Raw genomic sequence first — 19,685 nt, 5'->3', positions numbered from 1 at the left:
CGCTGTCACGTGCGTAACAATGCCATGCCCAGCTGCACCCTGCACAAAGATTTACCAGCTAATGGACCACAATCTGTGTACCTGCAGCCTGGGAGCGATTGTTACTGGGTCAGGTTAATTACGCAATTAACCCTTCACAATGCCACCACCTCCTTTTTGTACAGAGAAAGAGGAAACTCGGCAATATTAGCAATAACACTATGATGTTTGAATAATCGTTTGTATACACAATGTCACCGCAGACAGATGTATGCAGACTTTTAAAACACACAGTAGCACTCTTCAGAGACAGGGATTCTTAGTTTGCATTAAAGAGCTTTAGAAACAGTTCAACACTTTCAGAAAGTAAGATTTATTATTAAAAGGTCAAAAGGGTGCAATAAAAATATTTACAGAAAAGATGTAGCCAATATATATATATATATATATATATATATATACAGTATATATATATATATAAATATACAGAGAGAAATACCACAGCAAAGAGATAACAAAGAACTTTAGAGAGACAGAGTACTTGCCAAAAGTCCTGGGTTAAGCAGATCAAGTTTCCTGAGCCAAAAGGGTACCTTATCTCCCAAAGTTGGTTCCGATGTGAAAAGGGAGGATTCTTCAACTTCAACTTGACCTACTCAACTTAACTTAACTCTCTGCTCCAAGCATAACAGCTTTTTCTAGAAACTCAGCAGGGTGTCTCCCTGAAGCAGAGAACCAATCACCTCACTTGGGGAGGGCGTTGCAGGCTGAGACCCAAGCTAGAAGCAAAATCCCTCCCAGTTGATATCATGATCATAACTTACCCTCGGTGCATGTAGCAGCCTAGCCACTAGTGGATTAATATGCAGAAGCACCTGCTGAACGTCTAGACATTAAATATGACATACCTGCTCGGGACAGTTAAGGAGATATTATTTTCTGCTCTCCTGTAAATGTCAGCTAGGGGGTGTAATATATCAGCCAACTTGTATTAATGTGACCGATCTGAATATATGCCTGGTTTCCTTGTAAGTCTTCCATATCTCCAGATATGAAGTTATATGGAAAAGGGGATTTTTTAAATGTGAGTTTGTTCCACAGCTAGCTGGAATGTCTTTGAAGCTCAGTGAAGGACTGGTTTATGGTTTTACAACACCTCAGATTGAGAACAGAAACCTGGGCACCAGTTAGTTTGGGAGTTATAACCCTGGAGCTCTCCCACTGTGGCTGTGATCTCTGGCATCACACAGACCACATTCCTGAGGGAGGGGGGAAATTGGAGGGAAGCTGGTTTGGGAGTAGAAATGATACAAGATGGAGGATCCTTAGCAAGATGGATGACCGCGTCCATCTCTGTATGCACAATTGCTACAGGGGCTAGCTCACAGGTCCAACTCAGACGCGGATACACTAGGGTTTGGGTTCAGATGGCGTATGGCTTCAAGTAGTCAGGGGCTCTGGGAGCAAGTGGCTTTTGGAGGTCCTGAAACTCCTATCCTTTAGTATCAAGAAGGCCCTGAAGGAGGAGGTTGCAAGGACCCTGAAGTCCCAGAAGTGTAGTAAATCCATGTATGCCAAATGGAGTCAAACTTGCAATGGTGGTCTTTGCATGTGGCCATCCATTCCTCTGCCTCCATTACAGTGTTAACCAGTTTAATCCACTTAGCACGAGTATTGACAAGGTGGGGTTTTCAAATAAATTGGGATCAAGTGGCGTGCTGCATTCAGAAGATGTGGAAGAACACTTTTCTTATAGTGGCCAAAATGGATGGAAGGCACATGGAGCAAGAATTGCAGAGGGAAGTCAGGAACATCAATATTGAAGATCGGTTTAATTTGCACTCAGTCTTGCCAAAAGGGGCACAGCTTTGGGCATTCTCACCAGATATGGAGGTAAGTACCACGGCAGCCACAATCTTGCCAACAGAGGCCAGATATAGTGGGGCAAATCTTTTCAAGTTTGGAAGAGACTCAATACCAGTTTGAACCCATTTTCTTGCATTTTTTTTTATATCAACCGAGCTGGAATGAGTCAAGTGGTATAGGTGATCAAGTTGTGTGTCACAGAAGCAGCATTGCAGGTCTCTCTCCCATTCTCGTATAAACAATGGTGTCCCAACCGGATCATCTGACTGGAGCAGCCTGTACAGCATCGAGTGACGGACTGGGGTTCTCAAACTGCGTAATGGAGGAAGGAGGGCAAATTTTGGGGTACTGGCACCCGTCAGGTTTTTTGGTGATGTGTGCCCAATTGGGGAGATTTCCCTTCACTTCCTGTCCCATTGCCAAAACAGGAAGTGAGAGGAAACCCCTCCAAAAGTGAGTGAATTACTGGCTATCACCAGAACTAGTGTCCCTATTGGAAGATTTCCTTTCTATTCCTGTTCTGATGTTAACCTAACATTTGGGATTTTTTTCTTTCATTGATACAGAACAAATAGAGAGGTAATGGGGAACACTACAATAAAAACCTGACAGGGGTTCTCCACTCTGCCCAAAACTCAAAGTTTTTCCTTTAGTTACACTTTAACAATAAATACATGAATGGCAATTTTTTGCACACGTTCATGAAACCCACTAGTTTGAATGTAACCTACAAAGAAGTGAAGGGTGTATGTGGCAGTCCTAGACAGGCACAGGACAAGTTATGAACACTAGTCAGCACAGCTGAGCTCCTCCCAGCATAGTGTGCCAAAGGAGGGAGTGATGAGACGACACGCCTTCTGCAAGCCACACGTTTGTTATTATTTGTTTGGTCAATAAAGTTTCCAACAAAAAAAAAAATCCCAACAAAGCCCAGCCGCCCAGCAGAGGGCGCAGTGGTTTGTATCGCAGGACGGTGGCCGGGAAGAGGCACAAGGGCCGGGAAGGCGAAGCTTGTGTAGTGGGAGAGCGCGTGCGCCGAGGTCTGTGTGGACTGCGAAGTGTGCGGAGGGGCGGCTCGGTGTGCGGAGTCCGGGGTTCGGAGCGGCGCTCGGGGAGGAAAGGAAGAATAAACTGAGCGGGAATGGTGAGGGACGGCTCTGGGCCTCAGCACGGCCTGTGAGAGACATGCTGCCCGGGGCCCCGGACCCCCCGGGGTGGCGGAGGGGGAGGCAGCCGGGCCCCGGGCTGTGTTGTCCGTCCCTTCTGGTGGTGCTGCTCGTCTTCCCGACTCTGCTGACCGGCAGCGAGGCCCAGCCTGGAGGAGCGACTACGGAGCCCGGCCTGAACGTCTACATGAGTGTGGAGGAGGTGGGCCGCCTGATCGGTGAGTGCAGCCCCCCCCGGGCCATTGTTACTAGAGACATGGTGGGGGGTACAGAGAGAGGAGATCCCCCCCATCATAGGGTACAAATAAAGAGAGGATCCCCCCATCGTAGGGTACAGAAAGAGAGGAGACCCCCATTGTAGGGTACAGAGAGAGGGGAGACTCCCATTGTAGGGTACAGAGAGAGGGGAGACCCCCATCGTAGGGTACAGAGAGAGGGGAGACCCCCATCGTAGGGTACAGAGAGAGGGGAGACCCCCATCGTAGGGTACAGAGAGAGGGGAGACCCCCATCGTAGGGTACAGAGAGAGGGGAGACCCCCATCGTAGGGTACAGAGAGAGGGGAGACCCCCATCGTAGGGTACAGAGAGAGGGGAGACCCCCATCGTAGGGTACAGAGAGAGGGGAGACCCCCATCGTAGGGTACAGAGAGAGGGGAGACCCCCATCGTAGGGTACAGAGAGAGGGGAGACCCCCATCGTAGGGTACAGAGAGAGGGGAGACCCCCATCGTAGGGTACAGAGAGAGGGGAGACCCCCATCGTAGGGTACAGAGAGAGGGGAGACCCCCATCGTAGGGTACAGAGAGAGGGGAGACCCCCATCGTAGGGTACAGAGAGAGGGGAGACCCCCATCGTAGGGTACAGAGAGAGGGGAGACCCCCATCGTAGGGTACAGAGAGAGGGGAGACCCCCATCGTAGGGTACAGAGAGAGGGGAGACCCCCATCGTAGGGTACAGAGAGAGGGGAGACCCCCATCGTAGGGTACAGAGAGAGGGGAGACCCCCATCGTAGGGTACAGAGAGAGGGGAGACCCCCATCGTGGGGTACACAGAGAGAGGGGAGACCCCCATCGTGGGGTACACAGAGAGAGGGGAGACCCCCATCGTGGGGTACACAGAGAGAGGGGAGACCCCCATCGTGGGGTACGGAGGGAGAGGGGAGACCCCCATCGTAGGGTACGGAGGGAGAGGGGAGACCCCCATCGTGGGGTACGGAGGGAGAGGGGAGACCCCCATCGTGGGGTACGGAGGGAGAGGGGAGACCCCCATCGTGGGGTACGGAGGGAGAGGGGAGACCCCCATCGTGGGGTACGGAGGGAGAGGGGAGACCCCCATCGTGGGGTACGGAGGGAGAGGGGAGACCCCCATCACGGGGTACGGAGAGGGAGAGAGGGGAGACCCCCATCACGGGAGACGGAGAGGGACGACCCCCCCCATCGTGCGGAGAGAGAGAGAGGTCCCTCGCCATCGTAGGGTACGGAAAAAAAGGAGGGCCCATCATAGGGTACAGACGGGGGGGGTTATCACAGGAGACAAAGAGAGGGGCCACCATCACAGGGGACAGAGGGGTTCCGTATCACAGGGTACTGAGACACATCCCTCACAGGGTACAGAGAGAGGACCCCCCCCCCCCCACCATAGGGTGCAGAGCGGGAGGACCTCTACCATCATAGGGTACAGAGAGAGAGGGGGTCCTCCCCACCATAGGGTTTAGAGAGAGAGAAAGGCACCCCCTTACAGGGACAGAGGGACTCCACCATAGAAAGAGGGGCCCCCCCATTACGTGGCACACAGACAGAAAGGGGCCCCCCATCACGGGACAGAGGGAGAGAGAGGTCCCGTATCACAGGATACTGAGACACACCCCCTCACAGGGTACAGAGAGACAACCCCTCCCTCTCACACACACAGTAGAGAGAGTGGAATGCTCATCACAGGGTACAGAGAGGGGACTACCCTTTCACCTAGTACAGAACACCCCCCTCCCCACAAAGTACAGAGGGAGCAAAAGGGGGCACCCCCCATCACAGGATGCAGAGAGAGAGAGGACACCCCCTTCCTTTTCTAAAGAGAGGTCTCCTTCATCACAGAGTATAGTGGGGGAGAGAGAGACACCATACCCCCCCCAACTCAGGGTACTAGGATAGAACCCCCACACTCCCTGCAGGACTCGGGGACCTCGTTCTCTGGTCTGTATATATATATATATATATATATATATAATGAGCACGCATTAAAGTAAAGCTGACCAGAGATGGGTAGAATTACTAACAAAATTCTTAGGAAAAGAATGTTCTAAGAGAGTTTGTGTTTTTTTTTTTCGTGTATTCATTAGTCCTCCTGCACACTGGACATTTTTACCTTGACGTTTTACTTTGGCGTTTTTAACTTGACTTTACGCCGCTAATGCTATCAGCATTATTAAAACGCCCAGTATGCATGGAGTCTTAGGTCAAATCCACATTCATTTTTGACTGCAAATTAGAAGGAGCAGGATAGAAAATATTTTTTCATTTCTGACAGTGTAGGTGGTTTTCGTTGAGTAAAGTCCATTCATTCTAAAATCAAATGTTAAAAGCAAACACAATCTTTTCAACGACTTTCAGATGCTCGGAGAATTTTCGTATGAATTTTCCAAGGAACTTTTGTTCAAAATTCTATCCATCTGTGGCAAGTTTAAATCAGAATATCAGTGTGATTGGCTTACACTTCTGTATGGGAAAACGTGATAATAATGATTTTCCATCTCTACCTCCTGCTCCTAAATTGTCTTATCCAGCGAGACCACAAAGACACAGACATCCCCTGCCCCCCTCCCATAGGGTACATACCCCTCTACCTCATAGTGTGTAAATGGTAGCCATATGTTTAGTGCACCTCTCTTCTCCATCTTCACCTTGTAGAATATTGGGTATTGTTGACCATCTTGAAATGTAAAATTCCATGCTTCCTTGAAATCCTTACCCATGTTTAAGAGAAATACTTGCAGATCTCCAGAAAATGCAGCTTGGCTGGCCACCTTTGAACGTTACTAATCAGAACTTCTGATCTGCATTTGTGTTCTGTTGCCCAGACTTGGGAAGACCTGGAGTCATTGGATAAGTGTGACAGCCAGGCAACTAACATTTCTTGATGTCCATAATGGCAGCTTATAGTTTTCTTCTGGCAGAGGTTTCCATTTGGATGATTTCTTTGGACAGTGCTTTGTGTTCCTGGCCTGTCACAGCTTGGCTTTGTTTCAGTCTTTAATGGAACATTGTATCTTTTTAAGTTGATGAGGAAACCTCAGGTATCCTATATATGATACAGTAACTTTGCTTACTTTGTAATCTCTAGCCAATCTCCTTTCCTTGTTTAGCCTTGGATAGGGTAGGGAAGGATTAAAAATCATGTCAGGTTTTTATTTCCCTATTGGGGAGATTTGCCTCTCCTCCTGTGATAATGTGTAAATCTTTTCATTCTAGGGGAAACCACCTCAGAAAGGCTCAAAGAGTAGAAACTGACAGATTTAAACCCTTCCCCACTCTAACTAAGCTGAAGAAGACATTTTTAGCTGCAGATAGGCTTACGCTTAAATAAAAAAAAAACAAACACTGTCCAGTCGAGTTTTTTTTGGTAGATGGAGTTCTGCTTTTAACAATTGAAGTTGACAATGTTTCCATATATCTTTTAGAGAAGCAAAGATCGCCAATTTTTAAGACCAGTTTTATTTGTTCCAGCTTTGAATGCTTATTGAAAGTTGGTCTGAATGCTTCTTGAAAGGTCTGCATACAAGTATGTAGTGCCTGTCTGATTGCATACAAATTGATTGGATAGATTGGCTTGGCCCTCATATTACATGGTAAATCTAAGGCCTTTTGCACACTGCAGCTTGAAAAAGGTCAGTACTGTACAGCGGTTTTTTTTGCCTTTACTGAGGTAAAATATAACCCATTATTATTATTTTCAATGTACCTGTATATGTAAACAAGCGCCATGTATTCCTCAGTAAAACAAAAGAAAAAAAAAGGAAAATCTGCATTTTTTTTTGGTTAGTAATTTATGCCAAGTGCATGCTAATGCGCATTAACATTTAATCAATCTTAGGCTATGTTCACACTAGCATTGTCAGAGGCATTTGAGAAGTGTTTATAATGGTTCGCAAATGCCTATGAAAATTTTGCACATGGCAGCACACAGTGCTGTTCACACTGAAGCATTAGCGTTGTGCGTGGCAAAACTGGCGCCTTATGTCCAGTCAGGAGGAGTTGAAGCCTCCCATTCAAGCCTATGGTGCCGCCCCTCAAACGCCTGGCAGGCGTGTGCAGTTGCGAGGAATTTTCGGAGTGTTAATACCATTTAACTTCATTATGGGTTAGGAACTGATGTGAATGTACAATATATTATGTGTAAAGCGCTGCGTAAATTGACGGCGCTATATAAGTACCTGAAATAAATAAATTATAGGCGTTTGTGGTGCAGCTTTAAAGCTTGGCAAACGCCACAAAACCGCGCATAGGGCAATTGTGGAGCGTTAAAAACGCTTCCCAAACGCCTGTCAAATGCTATAGGGGCGTTTGGCAAGAGTTAGAAATAAAGTCAAGTGTGAACAAGCCCTAAGACTATATTGTACGCACAAATATGTGCAAAACAAACGCCTAAAATGACATCCAAAAAAGATGCTTAAACAGCAGTAGCATGTACAAGAGGGCTTAAGCTGCATGCACAGAGACTGCACAGTGAGATTGTAACATGTATGGTGAGTCTTGAACCTACCAATAACTATGTAGTATAGAGGTCTGCCCAGTTTGAATTCAGATTGATTGGATGGTTTAGGTAGTTCCTTGTACAACTTACTTTTGGTAAATCTAAAGTTGATTGCACAATCAGATTGTATGTGTACATGGACCCTAAGTTGGGGGAAATCTCTGTAATAGAGTTCCAGATAACTGTAAAAGCTGACAGGGGTTCTAATCCTCCTCCGTCACCACATTTAAAAGGGTGGGGTGGCTGCTCTTAGACTTAACAAGCAAAAAAAAATATATACTTTTGGGGGGGGGGGGGGGATTAGGCTGACAGATAAAAATGAAAACAAATGCAGCCATAATATCTAGGCACAATAAGCTGCAATACATTGTATTTTTGTTCTTTGGTCTAGTTATCCTTTAACAATGTTCTGATCTGCACCATGACATCAATACCGGTTCTATTACCTGTGTACCATTTGAGTGTTACAATAGGTACCATTTTTATGCATCTACTTGATTGCTCTAAACAGTGATGTTCTATTACTTCTTTTACTTCAACAATATGTAGTTTGTTCTATTGTGTTTTGTAATGGAGAGTTTATGAGTACATCTAGCAAGTGCCTTATTTCCCCTGGCCAGCTGCTATAAATCTCTGCTCATTTTTACAAAAATGTTTCCTGACCATGATTGAAACCAATGTTTTCATATGTATGCAGGTTTCTGACGAGCAGTTCAGATGGCTTTTACTGTCAATTTGAGAGTCTCAAAACCTATGGTGTGATCAATAAATTTTTTTTTTTCTTAGGTTTAAAAAGGGAAAACTGTGTACTGACAGCCGTGTTCATTGCTTCCTGTATATGGTATACAGCAAGTCACTCCACCATTACTTCTACTTGTCCATTTTGGGACGATTGACTCATTTCAGCCTTGTCATTGTTTATGACTTCGCTGTCTGTATGAGTTTTGCAGAGCTTTCAGCCTGTTTATACTTTGTTGATTTAGTAGTCTATTAAAGACATCTATATGGAAGTGTGGATATAACTGCAGATGGCAATTTTCCTTTTTATGATGTCACTTAAAGTATAATAAAATGCAAAACTTATTTTTTTTTAAGTTGAATGTAGTGATGAGGGGGTGTTAGAACCTCTTGTGTTTTATGGCTGGCTGTGTCCCTGCTGGGACAATTCTCTCTAATAGCCCTGATCACCATTGTCACTGGGAATGAAAGTGCGGGTAGTTCCACAATTTTGAGTTCCCAACAGAACAAGAATACAGGGGAATCTTCCAGTGGGTATGTGTGTTTCTGTGACAACTGTTGTTTAAGAGTGGATTTCTGCCATTTGAAAGATATCCTCTGGCTTCCTGTTGAGTTTACAGGGTAGGAAGTGGAGCGAGTTTTCCATAGACAGAGTGTTAAAGGATCCCCTATTCTTTCTAATATATAGCTAAAGGTATATTTTGAAGGTATATTTTTTTGGATATTTCTAACAACATTGAATAACCCTTTTGCTGCCAGTGATCTGTTCATATGTCATTCATTTTGAAATGGCAGGTGATCTGGGTGGCATCTGTGAGTAATGCTAGATGTCTAATAGATGTCTTATTTAAGAGTACCTGTCATTTTCCCCACTGCTATTGCATAGGGAATGTGTCTAGCCCCCTTGTAGCAGTGAAAGTACCCCTGCCCTGTGCTTAGGACGGGCATGTGCATGTAAACAATGATTTCTCAACACTTTTTGGGTATCATCACACAAGTAGGAGCGAATCTAATAATTCTAGTTACTTTTAAACTGATCATCTATAAATGTATTCAAAGAGCCTCATATTGATAATTTTGAGCAGTGTATTGTTTGCTTTTTTTTTTTTTGGGACGCAGTTTTGAGGCTTGACATATTTGCTTGATCTAAGCTCTTCAGTTTTGTATTCTCATTTGGGAAGCAAACTGTTTTATGTGCAGCAAGTTCATTTTATTGTAATTTATTTTTTTATTTTTTCTACTGAAAATATAGGTTAAAAAGGTACATGACATTAAGTTATTGTTAGTTGCGTGACAAAACTACAACTACTATCTTTTTTTATTCTACAGGGCCTTTGCATTCAGAAATTGTCATGTTTCTGGGCTTCTAAAGCGATTGTAAAGTGTTTTTTTTTTTTTTTTTTTTTTTGTGGCATAATAAACCTGTTATACTTACCTGCTTTGTGCAATGGTTTTGCACAGAGCAGCCTGAAACCTACTCTTCTGGGGTCCCTTTTGGCACTGCTATGATGGCACACCTGTAGGCTCACTCCCAAGCTAGGCAATGTGTGTCCATTGATGCACACAGTGCGGCTCGGCAACACCTCCCCCTCAATTCCCTAGTCACATGATTTGATTGACAGTAGAAGGAGCCAGTAGCTCCAACTGCTGTCTCTGAGCCTGTGAGAAGTAAGGGATGCCAGCGTTGCTGCAGACAGGTACGGCGCTGGATTGAGATTGGGCTCAGGTAAGTATAAAGGAAACTAAGGGGGTAATATAACTAGGGGGGCATTTATTACCTTAATGCAGGGAATATTTAAGGGTCCATGCATAGTAGCTTTAAAAAAAACAAAACAAAAAAAAAACACTGCTCCTAGAGGAGATAAGCGTTTTATCTGTGGAAGCAACTAATGTTATCCTATGTGTCCTTGCACTTTAGGTCATTGCGAGGCATATTTTAAGTTTGGTGTTTAGAGGCAGGAATAAACCCTTCTCTTTGCATTTGTGTTTTTTTTGACAGGAATAAACTGCTAACGCACCTAAACACTAGTATAAAAACTGCTCAAAACGAGCGGTTCCTTTTTTTTTTTTCTGCCAAAGACACTAGGGTTTTTTTTTTTTTTTTTTTTTTAAGCCAGTGTGCATGGACCCTTAAGGTAAAAAAAAAAAAGATCTAGCCCTTGGAACCACTTTAAGTACCGTATTTTTCGCCGTATAAGACGCACTTTTTCTTCCCCAAAACTGGGGGGGAAATGTCAGTGTGTCTTACAAGGCGAATATGGAGCGGCCGGTCCGGTATTTCCACCGCGGCTGTGTCAGAATACCGGGCCGGCCGCTCAGCTCTGCAGCGGGACCTTACTTGTTCCTCTATCCAGCGGCGTGCTGTCTTCCCGGCTTCTGTAGTGTGGGCACTGGGCATGACAGCCGGGTGCCAAGTGCGCATGCGCAAGAAGCGGTGCTTTTTGTGAATGGTAAGGCGGTACCTGGGACACATGCCAGATCCCAGAAGCCGCCGGACCAATCACAAAGCGCAAGTGCTTCTCGCTCATGCGCACTGGGCACCCAGCTGTCATGCCGAGCGCCATTACAGAAGCCGGGAAGACAGCGCGCGGCTGGATCGAGGAACAGGTAAGATCAAAAAAAAACTCTGCGGAAGTAAGAGCGGGTACCTGTCAAATTCAGGTACCCGCTCCCCACCTCCCCAAAGGTCAGCAGTCATCCCTGTGCTGTCCGCAGTCTCTGGTCATCCCTGTGCTGTCCGCAGTCTCTGGTCATCCCTGTGCTGTCCGCAGTCTCTGGTCATCCCTGTGCTGTCCGCAGTCTCTGGTCATCCCTGTGCTGTCCGCAGTCTCTGGTCATCCCTGTGCTGTCCGCAGTCTCTGGTCATCTCCTGTACTGTGTCTGCAGTCCATTAGTTCAGAATTTTTTTTTTTTCCTGTTTTTTGCCTCTAAAACCTAGGTGCGTCTTATGGTCAGGTGCGTCTTATACGGCGAAAAATACGGTAATTTTCTTGCCAAATATTTTTTTTAGTATGGGGAAAGTGATCTGGCAGTGAAAGGGTTAAACGTGGTATTCGTAATCTGTTAGTCCAGAGTGCTTTTCAGCTATTTTAGTTCTAGTTTTGTCTGTTTATACTTAAAGTTTTTTGAGTTGAATAAGTTCATTTTAGGAAGCTGGGTGCTAAAGCCTTTTTACTGTGGTTTGGGTTTTCTGTTTTTGTGGAAAGGGAAGAGTGAGAGTTTATTTTCAACCCTCGCAGAGTTAAAAATAACACTAGAGTTAGAGTTGATTTACACCATGCAGTTTTTCAGCTTGAAATAGGTTAAATACCTCAGCCTAGAAAGTGTCCAATGTTTAAATTCTATGTCAGACTTAGAAAGGCCTGAGGACAGATACTTGTGTAAACATTCTTCCCTGTCCTGTTTTGCTAATTAGATTTTTATTACCTCGACATATACTATTGTGTAGACTTTTGGATTTGTGGTTGCTTCCAATAGCATTGAATAGCATATATTGGGAGAAGATAGTGTTCTATTTTGTGTAAACTTTTATACTAAAGTATGTGTAAAATGTGATCCTACAGAAACACATGAAGAATCAGGACACTTTGTTTACAGCGCATCTATGAGCCAAAACATAAAATAATATATTCATTTCCTCATTGTATTTCAAATATTTATAATTTACTCCTTTTTAATCTGATAGTTATGAAGGCCCCCACATATTTACTCCCTTGACTTCTGTGACACATCTTCACTGTGCCCTGTGAGCAGGCAAGGCTGTGTCACAGAATTCACAAAGCCTGCCTTCTGGACAACAGCAGTGCTGATAAGGCCTCATGCTCACAGGATGTTTTGCTAACTCTCCTAGAAGCCTTTCCTCCTGGCAGCAGTGTTTTGGAAGGAAAAAAAAAGCCTGACGATTGTAAAAGTGTCTAAAGCTTTTAGGTGCTTTTTCAGGCGTCAAGAGCTTGGATATTCATTTCATTGGCCAGAATAATAATTTATTCTGGTCACTGAAATTAATTTAAAGCTCAAGTGCTTAACATGCTTAGCGTGTAGGTAAGTTTAGATGCATCTAGCAGCATTTTTGCTGCCAAAACTCTCTGCTGCACCTGGATGCACTGGCACTGTTTTTGTTTTTTTGTTTTTTTCCTGCCTCTAAAAGCCTCTGTCTCTAAATGCTGCTAAAAGCCTGTGTATGCATGGACATATAGGCTAACATGAAGGGCATACAGTGGAGCTGAGAGGCTGGAAGAAAATGCCTGATACCCCCAGAAGCGGCTGCAAAAAACGTCCAGTGTGCATGCGTCCTAAGAGTTTCAGAAGGTAGTACAGGAACACTGCTTGCAGGTAGCAAGGTACCATGGGATATGTAGACCTTAGAGATTGAAAGTGAATAGTAGAGGGGAAGTTGCAAAGCATGCCGGGAATCCAGGAAGTTGTGGAAGGAGATGGCCAGCAGACAGGCAGCACTCACAACATGAAAGGAGACATTTCAAGTAAGCTTTTATTGGATTATCAATAGCTACTGTTTGTATTGCTATTACAATGCTAATTTTAAAAGAAATATGTTGGCAATGAAAATTGTTTGTTTGGGCCAGCTTGGTCCACACATACTATTTTTAAGTTGTAGGAAACATGACATTCTATTATTATTATTATTATTATACAGGATTTATATAGTGCCAACGGTTTGCTTTCAAATATAAAGGGAGACAATACAGCAACAGTACAGTTCAGTACAAGAGGGCTAGGAGGGCCCTGCTCCTTGGAGCTTACAATCTAGTTTAAAGTGTGTGTCACAAAAGGTAACACAAAAAATATGCAGTACATCTCTGCAGTATTTGCTCATCTACCATGTTTAATCCATCTAAAGGATAAGTTCACCTTTTGTAACATGTTACACCCATATTCAGGATGTAACGTGTTACGATTCCCCAAGCCAACAGCCTTAGCGGCTGTCAGCTTGTAGTCCTCAATGAACTACCACTATGCTGTAGAGCGCCCTGATAGTTCATTGAAGCTTCCTGTCAGTATATCCGCTTGACCGTACATCCCGTACGAGCAAGCCGATATTCTAACAGATCTGCAGAAGATCTGGTGATTGCTGGTGCAATGCTTTACAGGTTCCTGCAGGCAATATTAATAAATGCACATTTTTATATTACCTGCACAAAAATGTGCATTTATTACTTTCTGAAGGTGAACTGGTCCCTGAAAGGGAGGCATCTACATTAAAATACCTGTTTATCTGCCAGAAATGCAATTGGCTTCTAACGCCTGTTGTGGGCTGACAGCACAGTTTTTTGTTTTAATTTTTTTCCCTGAGTGAGGTCAACCTTCCCAGTTGTCTTTTTTGTTAAACTACTCAACCAACCCACTCCCAGATCTTTACAACACAAAGGCTAATCATTCTGTAGTCAATGAGCACTAGGAGGGCTCTTTGAGATAACATGGAAAGTGTACAGAGGGAACTGGACAGCTCAAACAAGATGGGCTGCATTAGCAGAACGCATATTAACATGTTAATTGCCTGTGGACTAATGCATCACAATAGTAAGTGGGGCCTATATGTATGTACTTTGTATAGCTTTTTGTCTGGAGTTCAGCATTAATGGTATGGAAGTTACCAAATGCTTTGGGTGCAGTTTAATGTGCATTTAAAGGCTAAGGGATCAGTTCACTAAGAGATAAATACAAATAAACTGAGTTAAAATAACTTGTTAGATATTTATCTCAAAAGTAGTCAATTCACAAAAAAAGTTATTTACCAAATGCTTTAAATATTTGTGATATTTAACACTTAACTATTTTTTGGTGTTTGTTTTTTTTCAGTTTTTACATGCTTACATTTGCACCAGAAGAAGAAATAAATGCACACAAAAATATGAAACTGTAACAACATTCTAGTGTGCTTTCATTCATCGGACAATTTCCCTCCAGTGAAATGTTACAATATAAAGGGAGACATTTCCATTCCTGAGTTTAGGACAGATAATTGTTACACTGATACATTGTATGCTTTATCTCTACTGGCCAGTGCAGAGTTCCCCTCGTTGTTGTTTTGTACATACCGAAAACCCCTACTGGCAGTTGAGAAATAAATGTATGTTCTTTAGTGAATGGACTTTAATGACTAATCTTATGTTTTCTGCGGTATTCATCTCACATTTTTAACAAATGTGCAGTACTTTCCTCACCATTTTGATATTTTTCTTTGATGAATTGACTCTCTTATTATCTCATGTGATATTTCTGATATTGCATTCAAAATCCTTTAGTGAATTGACCTCTAAGTTCTGTAATGGCAGACAGCAGTTGTAGTTGGTCCATTCAGAAAGGCCACACTCTCTTTAAATTATGAGAGAGGCGCAGATAGGTGCTCTTTGGTAACATGTTGCATGTTACACCCTAAATACAGGTGGTAACATGCTACCAAAGGTTAACTTATCCTTTTAAAAGTACTCCTAAACTGCAAAAGTGTCAGTGGTTCCTAAAACCTGTTTTGGCATCAATGGTATAACCTCAGTCCCTGACTATTTGTGATCTTTGGCAGCCAAACAGGGCAGTGCAGACCACTACAAGTTTAGGAATATTCAAGGCAGGCTTATGTTGCCATCTTTTGTACAATACTACAATAGATTCCATGTAAAGACTCATCAAATAAATACAAATCTGTACTATCTGTCAAAAAAACAAAACCATGCTCCCAATCATGTAGCATGACGTTAGGTATCATGCTTATACATGTATTTGCACATCGTCCTTCTTTGCATGTAGAGCAGCCTATTCATTTTAGTGGACTGCCCTACACATGGCAAAATCATCTACCTTTTTGAGCTTCTCCTGGTTTTTATGTTGTTTGTGCGCAGGCATAAACACTCTCCTGCTGGGTGTATTTGGGGTGACGTTTAATGAGTGGTGCTGCAAGCATGTCACGTGTATTACGAGCGTTTCCTGAACACATGCAATATTCTGTTCATATACTACACTAGTTGGAATGTAGATGATGTGTGGCTGGAGCCAGGTTTTTAATTACTTGGTGAAGGACAGGGCATAAGTAACTGTAACCTACTCATTGCTTTAGGACTTAAGTGATTCTAACACTAATTTTATTTTCTTTAAAATCACAAATGTGTTATACTTGCCTGGCTTGTGCAGTAGGTTTGCACAGAGCAGCCCCAATCCTCCTCTTAGGTTTCCTGCCGGTGCTCTAGGCTCCCACCCTGCTGAGTGCCCCTATAGCATACCACTCATTGTAGGGGCATTCATTTAGGCTTGTGTCCAATGACATACAGTGCAACTCAGACCCGCCCCCTGTTCCCTTCTCACTGGCTGTGATTGACAGCAGTGGGAACCAGTGGCTCCCGCTGCTATCTCAGCCATTGAGGAGGGAGAAAAAAGAGAGCTGCTGCTCTTGTGTATGTTGCTGGATTGAGATCAGGTTCAGGTAAGTATAAGGGTGGCTTCATGTAGGAATGCTTTATAGTTCTGGTAAAAGGTGTGCAAGTTCTTTATTGTAATCAGTGCTAGTCACAAGATGCAGAAGCTCTGCCTTCCCTGTATCAGAGAGCGGCTGCTGTAGAGGAGAAGAGGGAGCACCAACAACAGATGGAAATTGAAGCTGGTTGGTCACATCACCCAGCTTCTTGAATTTAGCCCCATTGTTGAGTTCTCCATGATAGGGGAGCCAGAGCATCACATGACCAGAGTGGATTGGGAAAAAAGAGGATAGAGGAAGCAGTGCTGTTAAAGTGGTTCGAAAGTAGAAAAAAGTTTTTTTTCTCTCTTCCCCCCCCCCCCCAATGCATTCTATGCATTAAGGTAAAAAAAAACCCAAAAACTCCCCACTACTTGCTAGAACCTGAAAGGTCCGCACTGGACAATGGGTGTTTACTGCTAATATCCTTGTAACAACTAGGCATCTAATCCTAAACTGTAATTGTAGGGCTGGTATTTTTGGTTGTGTATTTCATATAATAGAGGCCGGCAAAGGTCTTGCAAATTTTAGACATATGTGTCTGCTTACTAGAGTCAGAAATGATTCGGGGTAAGTGGTGTCCTTAACAATTAAAACTTTACATAAGAAAAAACTGAGACCCAGCTGCTCTGGACTTGAGATATCCCTAGAGAGATCAATTGTAAACCAAATAAAATTATCCTTGCATCAACCTTGACTAAAAGCTCCTGAGCCCTTATCTATTTAGTGAAGTACATTACATTGCAGATAAGTAGAGCTGCTTTTTATACAATGTATTTGTCTCTCTCAGCAGCAGATACTGCATAATGTTCACTTAAAAGGAAACAATGGTCAAATTATACACCTGAAAATGAACAGCTTAATGTACACCTGTCAGTGCAAAAACAACCTAGTACTCTCTGCTTGTATCTTCACCAATCTACAAGCACTCCCAACTATCCTGGACCTGTATCTGATCTGCCAAGCTTCAACACTACCTAAAGCCTGGTACACGCTATTAGTATTTTTTTTTTTTTTTTCTACCCAGCGGGCTGAATGGGGAAAAAAAAAAAAGACAGCTCAGGAGTAGCCTCTGTACTAACTATCCGATGTTGGTACAGCAATCTCTCCTGTGCTATTGTATCATGACTGGGGGGCTGGGGACAGCCCCTATGGCCATTGGCTGAGAGCACAGATCTAGAGCTGATCGGCTGACCTTTTTCGGTCATGCCCCTTTGACAGAAAACTGACGGCTTTTGTTGAACCGACTGCAGTACCCACTGGCTGAATATCAGCCAGTTCCTGTTGAACCAGCTGATGCCACCCGACATTCGGCCCGTGTGTGCTAGGCTTAAGTGTTTCAAATCACAATGACCTAGGATTCGGAGATGGCGAGAAGTGCCTGAAGATTGCTAAAGGTACTTGCCTATCCTCTATACATGTTGCTAGCATAGATATGTTTTAACTGCTCTGTGCACTTACGTGTAAAGGTTATCAATGTATATCCGTGCCTTACTACTTTTTTTTTTTTTTTTTTACCTGACGGGTATGTCACAGGAATTCAACTTAGAAGTGATTTTTTTTTTTCCAAAGGGCCCTTGTATGGAGGAAAGATGCAGGCTATCACTGCTGACACAAGATTAGGTCAGCGGTTTTGCCCCCAACGCATTTTGTCACTGTCACATGATTGACTCATAAATCTTGAAGTCATGTGACAGTGATGAAAGGCATCATCACGTTTACCAGAAGTGACGTTGTACACATCCACTAAGAGGTGAAGCCCGGCTTGGTTGTAACATGACAAAATGTAGAAAATTTCAAGGGGTATGAATACTTTTTCAAGGCACTGTAGGTCAATATATTAAGGTGAGCATTTGGTGCATGCAGTAGAGGATATCATGTGGTGTTTTGCAATCAAGATATTTATTTCAAGAAGGATAGAAGTATATTTTGGAACTTTTTTTTTTTCTTTTCTTCTCTTTTTGCAAGTTTGGAATTTTTGCATTTCTATTCTAATTTTATTGTGCATTGGGAATTGGAGTTTGGACTACCATCTTGAATGTGCAGAAAAGTTTTATGTTTTTCATATTCTTAATGTTGTGAAATATATATTCTATTTAAAAAGGTGTATGGATGATATTAATACCGCTGAAATTTAGTAGCTGGGTGGGGCTGTCACCATCACTAATATACTGCTATCATATATTTAAAAATGATAATTCAAGGGTGTTTATTAATTTATGTATATTGTAAATACACACCTCCGTTTGCCTGGAGGGGTATCGCCATCAATAATGCACAGCAATTTTTTTTATGGCAAAAAAGTCTTTTTGCCTTTTTTTTTTTTTTTTTATTTTATTCCTGTTCTAGTTCATAATATTTGGTTGAATATTAGAAGGGGATTTACAATTATATCACTTTGGTGAATAAGGGAGGCAGCACTACATTTTTGGTTTGGGGTTTAATACCGCTTTAAGTATACCAATGAAAGCGGCTTATATCTGTGTTAGTCAGAAATTATGTGAGCTGCTAACTTTGGTTCTCTGCCTCTGGACTGTTTATTGGTAAGGTGTGTCCCCTGATATCTCCAGTCCCCACCCCTGCCCCCACCCTCTCCATTTTGGAGAAGAGTGATGTTTTATATGGTCCTAACATACTCCCTGTCCTATAGTGACAGTGTTGCTCAGTACTGTTGTCACCCTAGGACAGAAAGCTGTCACTTTTTAAAATCAGTGTTCTGTGAATTAATGGACTACAAGTCCCGCTGTCGGCTTATAGTTCTCAATGAACTACCTCGGCGCTGTGGTAGTTCATTGAGTCTTCTTGTCAGGAGTATCAGCTTGCTTGTACGGGATGTATGAGCAACGGATAAACTGACAGGTCTGCAGGAGACCTGCATGGCATGAGCGATCTGGTGATCACTGGTACAATGCTTTATAGGTTCCTACTACAAACAATAAATGCACATTTTATTTTTTTTTTCACACCTGCAAAAAACATGCAGTTATTGTTTTATTATTTTTACAAAGGCAAACTTATCCTTTTACAGCAAAGCTCTTTTTTTTTAATTTTTTTTATTTTTTTCAGGATAGAGGGGGGGAATTTTCTTTTAATTTACTATTGCATCTTCAGGACAGGAAGTGAAGGGAAATTACCACAGCAGGCCGCAACAGCAAAAATAATCTGAGAGGGTTTTAACCAGGGTAGATTTGATTTAAATCAAACTGATTTAAATCATGATTTAAATCACTAGTCAGGCTTGATTTAAATCCTAGTTTTCTACATAAAGACTAATTCTTGCTGGTATAACTTTAATATGCAAGTAGATGAAGATTTTTAGAATAACAACTTTTCATATTAGTTTTTTTTATCTCCAGTTTAATAGGTTAATCATTCATATTTGGGCAACTTTTCTGTTGTACTTAGGAAGGATAAAAATAATCATTACCTTAATAATAACAATTTAAATAGATTTATTCAACTGAAACAATAACATTCCAGCATATGTGATTTGCTTAAACATCCATGTTTGTTAACTAATTTGGCTGAACAAAATATATATATTTTAAGAAACGTAGACTGTCAGCCCCTTCCTCCTCACACTTAGTTTCACTTTCTTCTTGTGCAGATCTATTCCACTCCAAACAATCAGAAAAATATTGTTTCTATTCACTGAACTTCTTGAAACTTAGCACTGAAGGGGTTGATTCTGTATTCATAGGTTTGTAGAAGTTAGGATTAAGGTCTTT

The 19,685-nt window shown here is 42.7% G+C and overlaps 1 protein-coding gene across 2 annotated transcripts in view; it reads left to right on the top strand.

The window, feature by feature from the left end:
- The first annotated feature begins 2,841 nt into the window (after positions 1–2,841).
- The window catches only part of RYK (receptor like tyrosine kinase), a 211,694-nt gene continuing 194,850 nt past the window's right edge, over positions 2,842–19,685 (top strand). The window contains exon 1 of one of the 2 annotated variants that reach the window (XM_089671227.1): positions 2,842–3,229. In XM_089671227.1, the coding sequence (XP_089527353.1) occupies positions 3,031–3,229 (199 nt within the window). In that variant the 5' untranslated portion in view covers positions 2,842–3,030. The remainder of the gene's footprint in view (positions 3,230–19,685) is intronic. The other variant, XM_089671226.1, reaches the window with a different exon arrangement.

The sequence above is a fragment of the Staurois parvus genome, unplaced genomic scaffold, assembly GCF_062004578.1.
Source record: "Staurois parvus isolate SC_StPar_1 unplaced genomic scaffold, SC_StPar_1.0 ptg000102l, whole genome shotgun sequence".
In the NCBI taxonomy this organism is placed as follows: domain Eukaryota; kingdom Metazoa; phylum Chordata; class Amphibia; order Anura; family Ranidae; genus Staurois; species Staurois parvus.
This window is presented reverse-complemented; position numbering and strand designations above follow the sequence as displayed.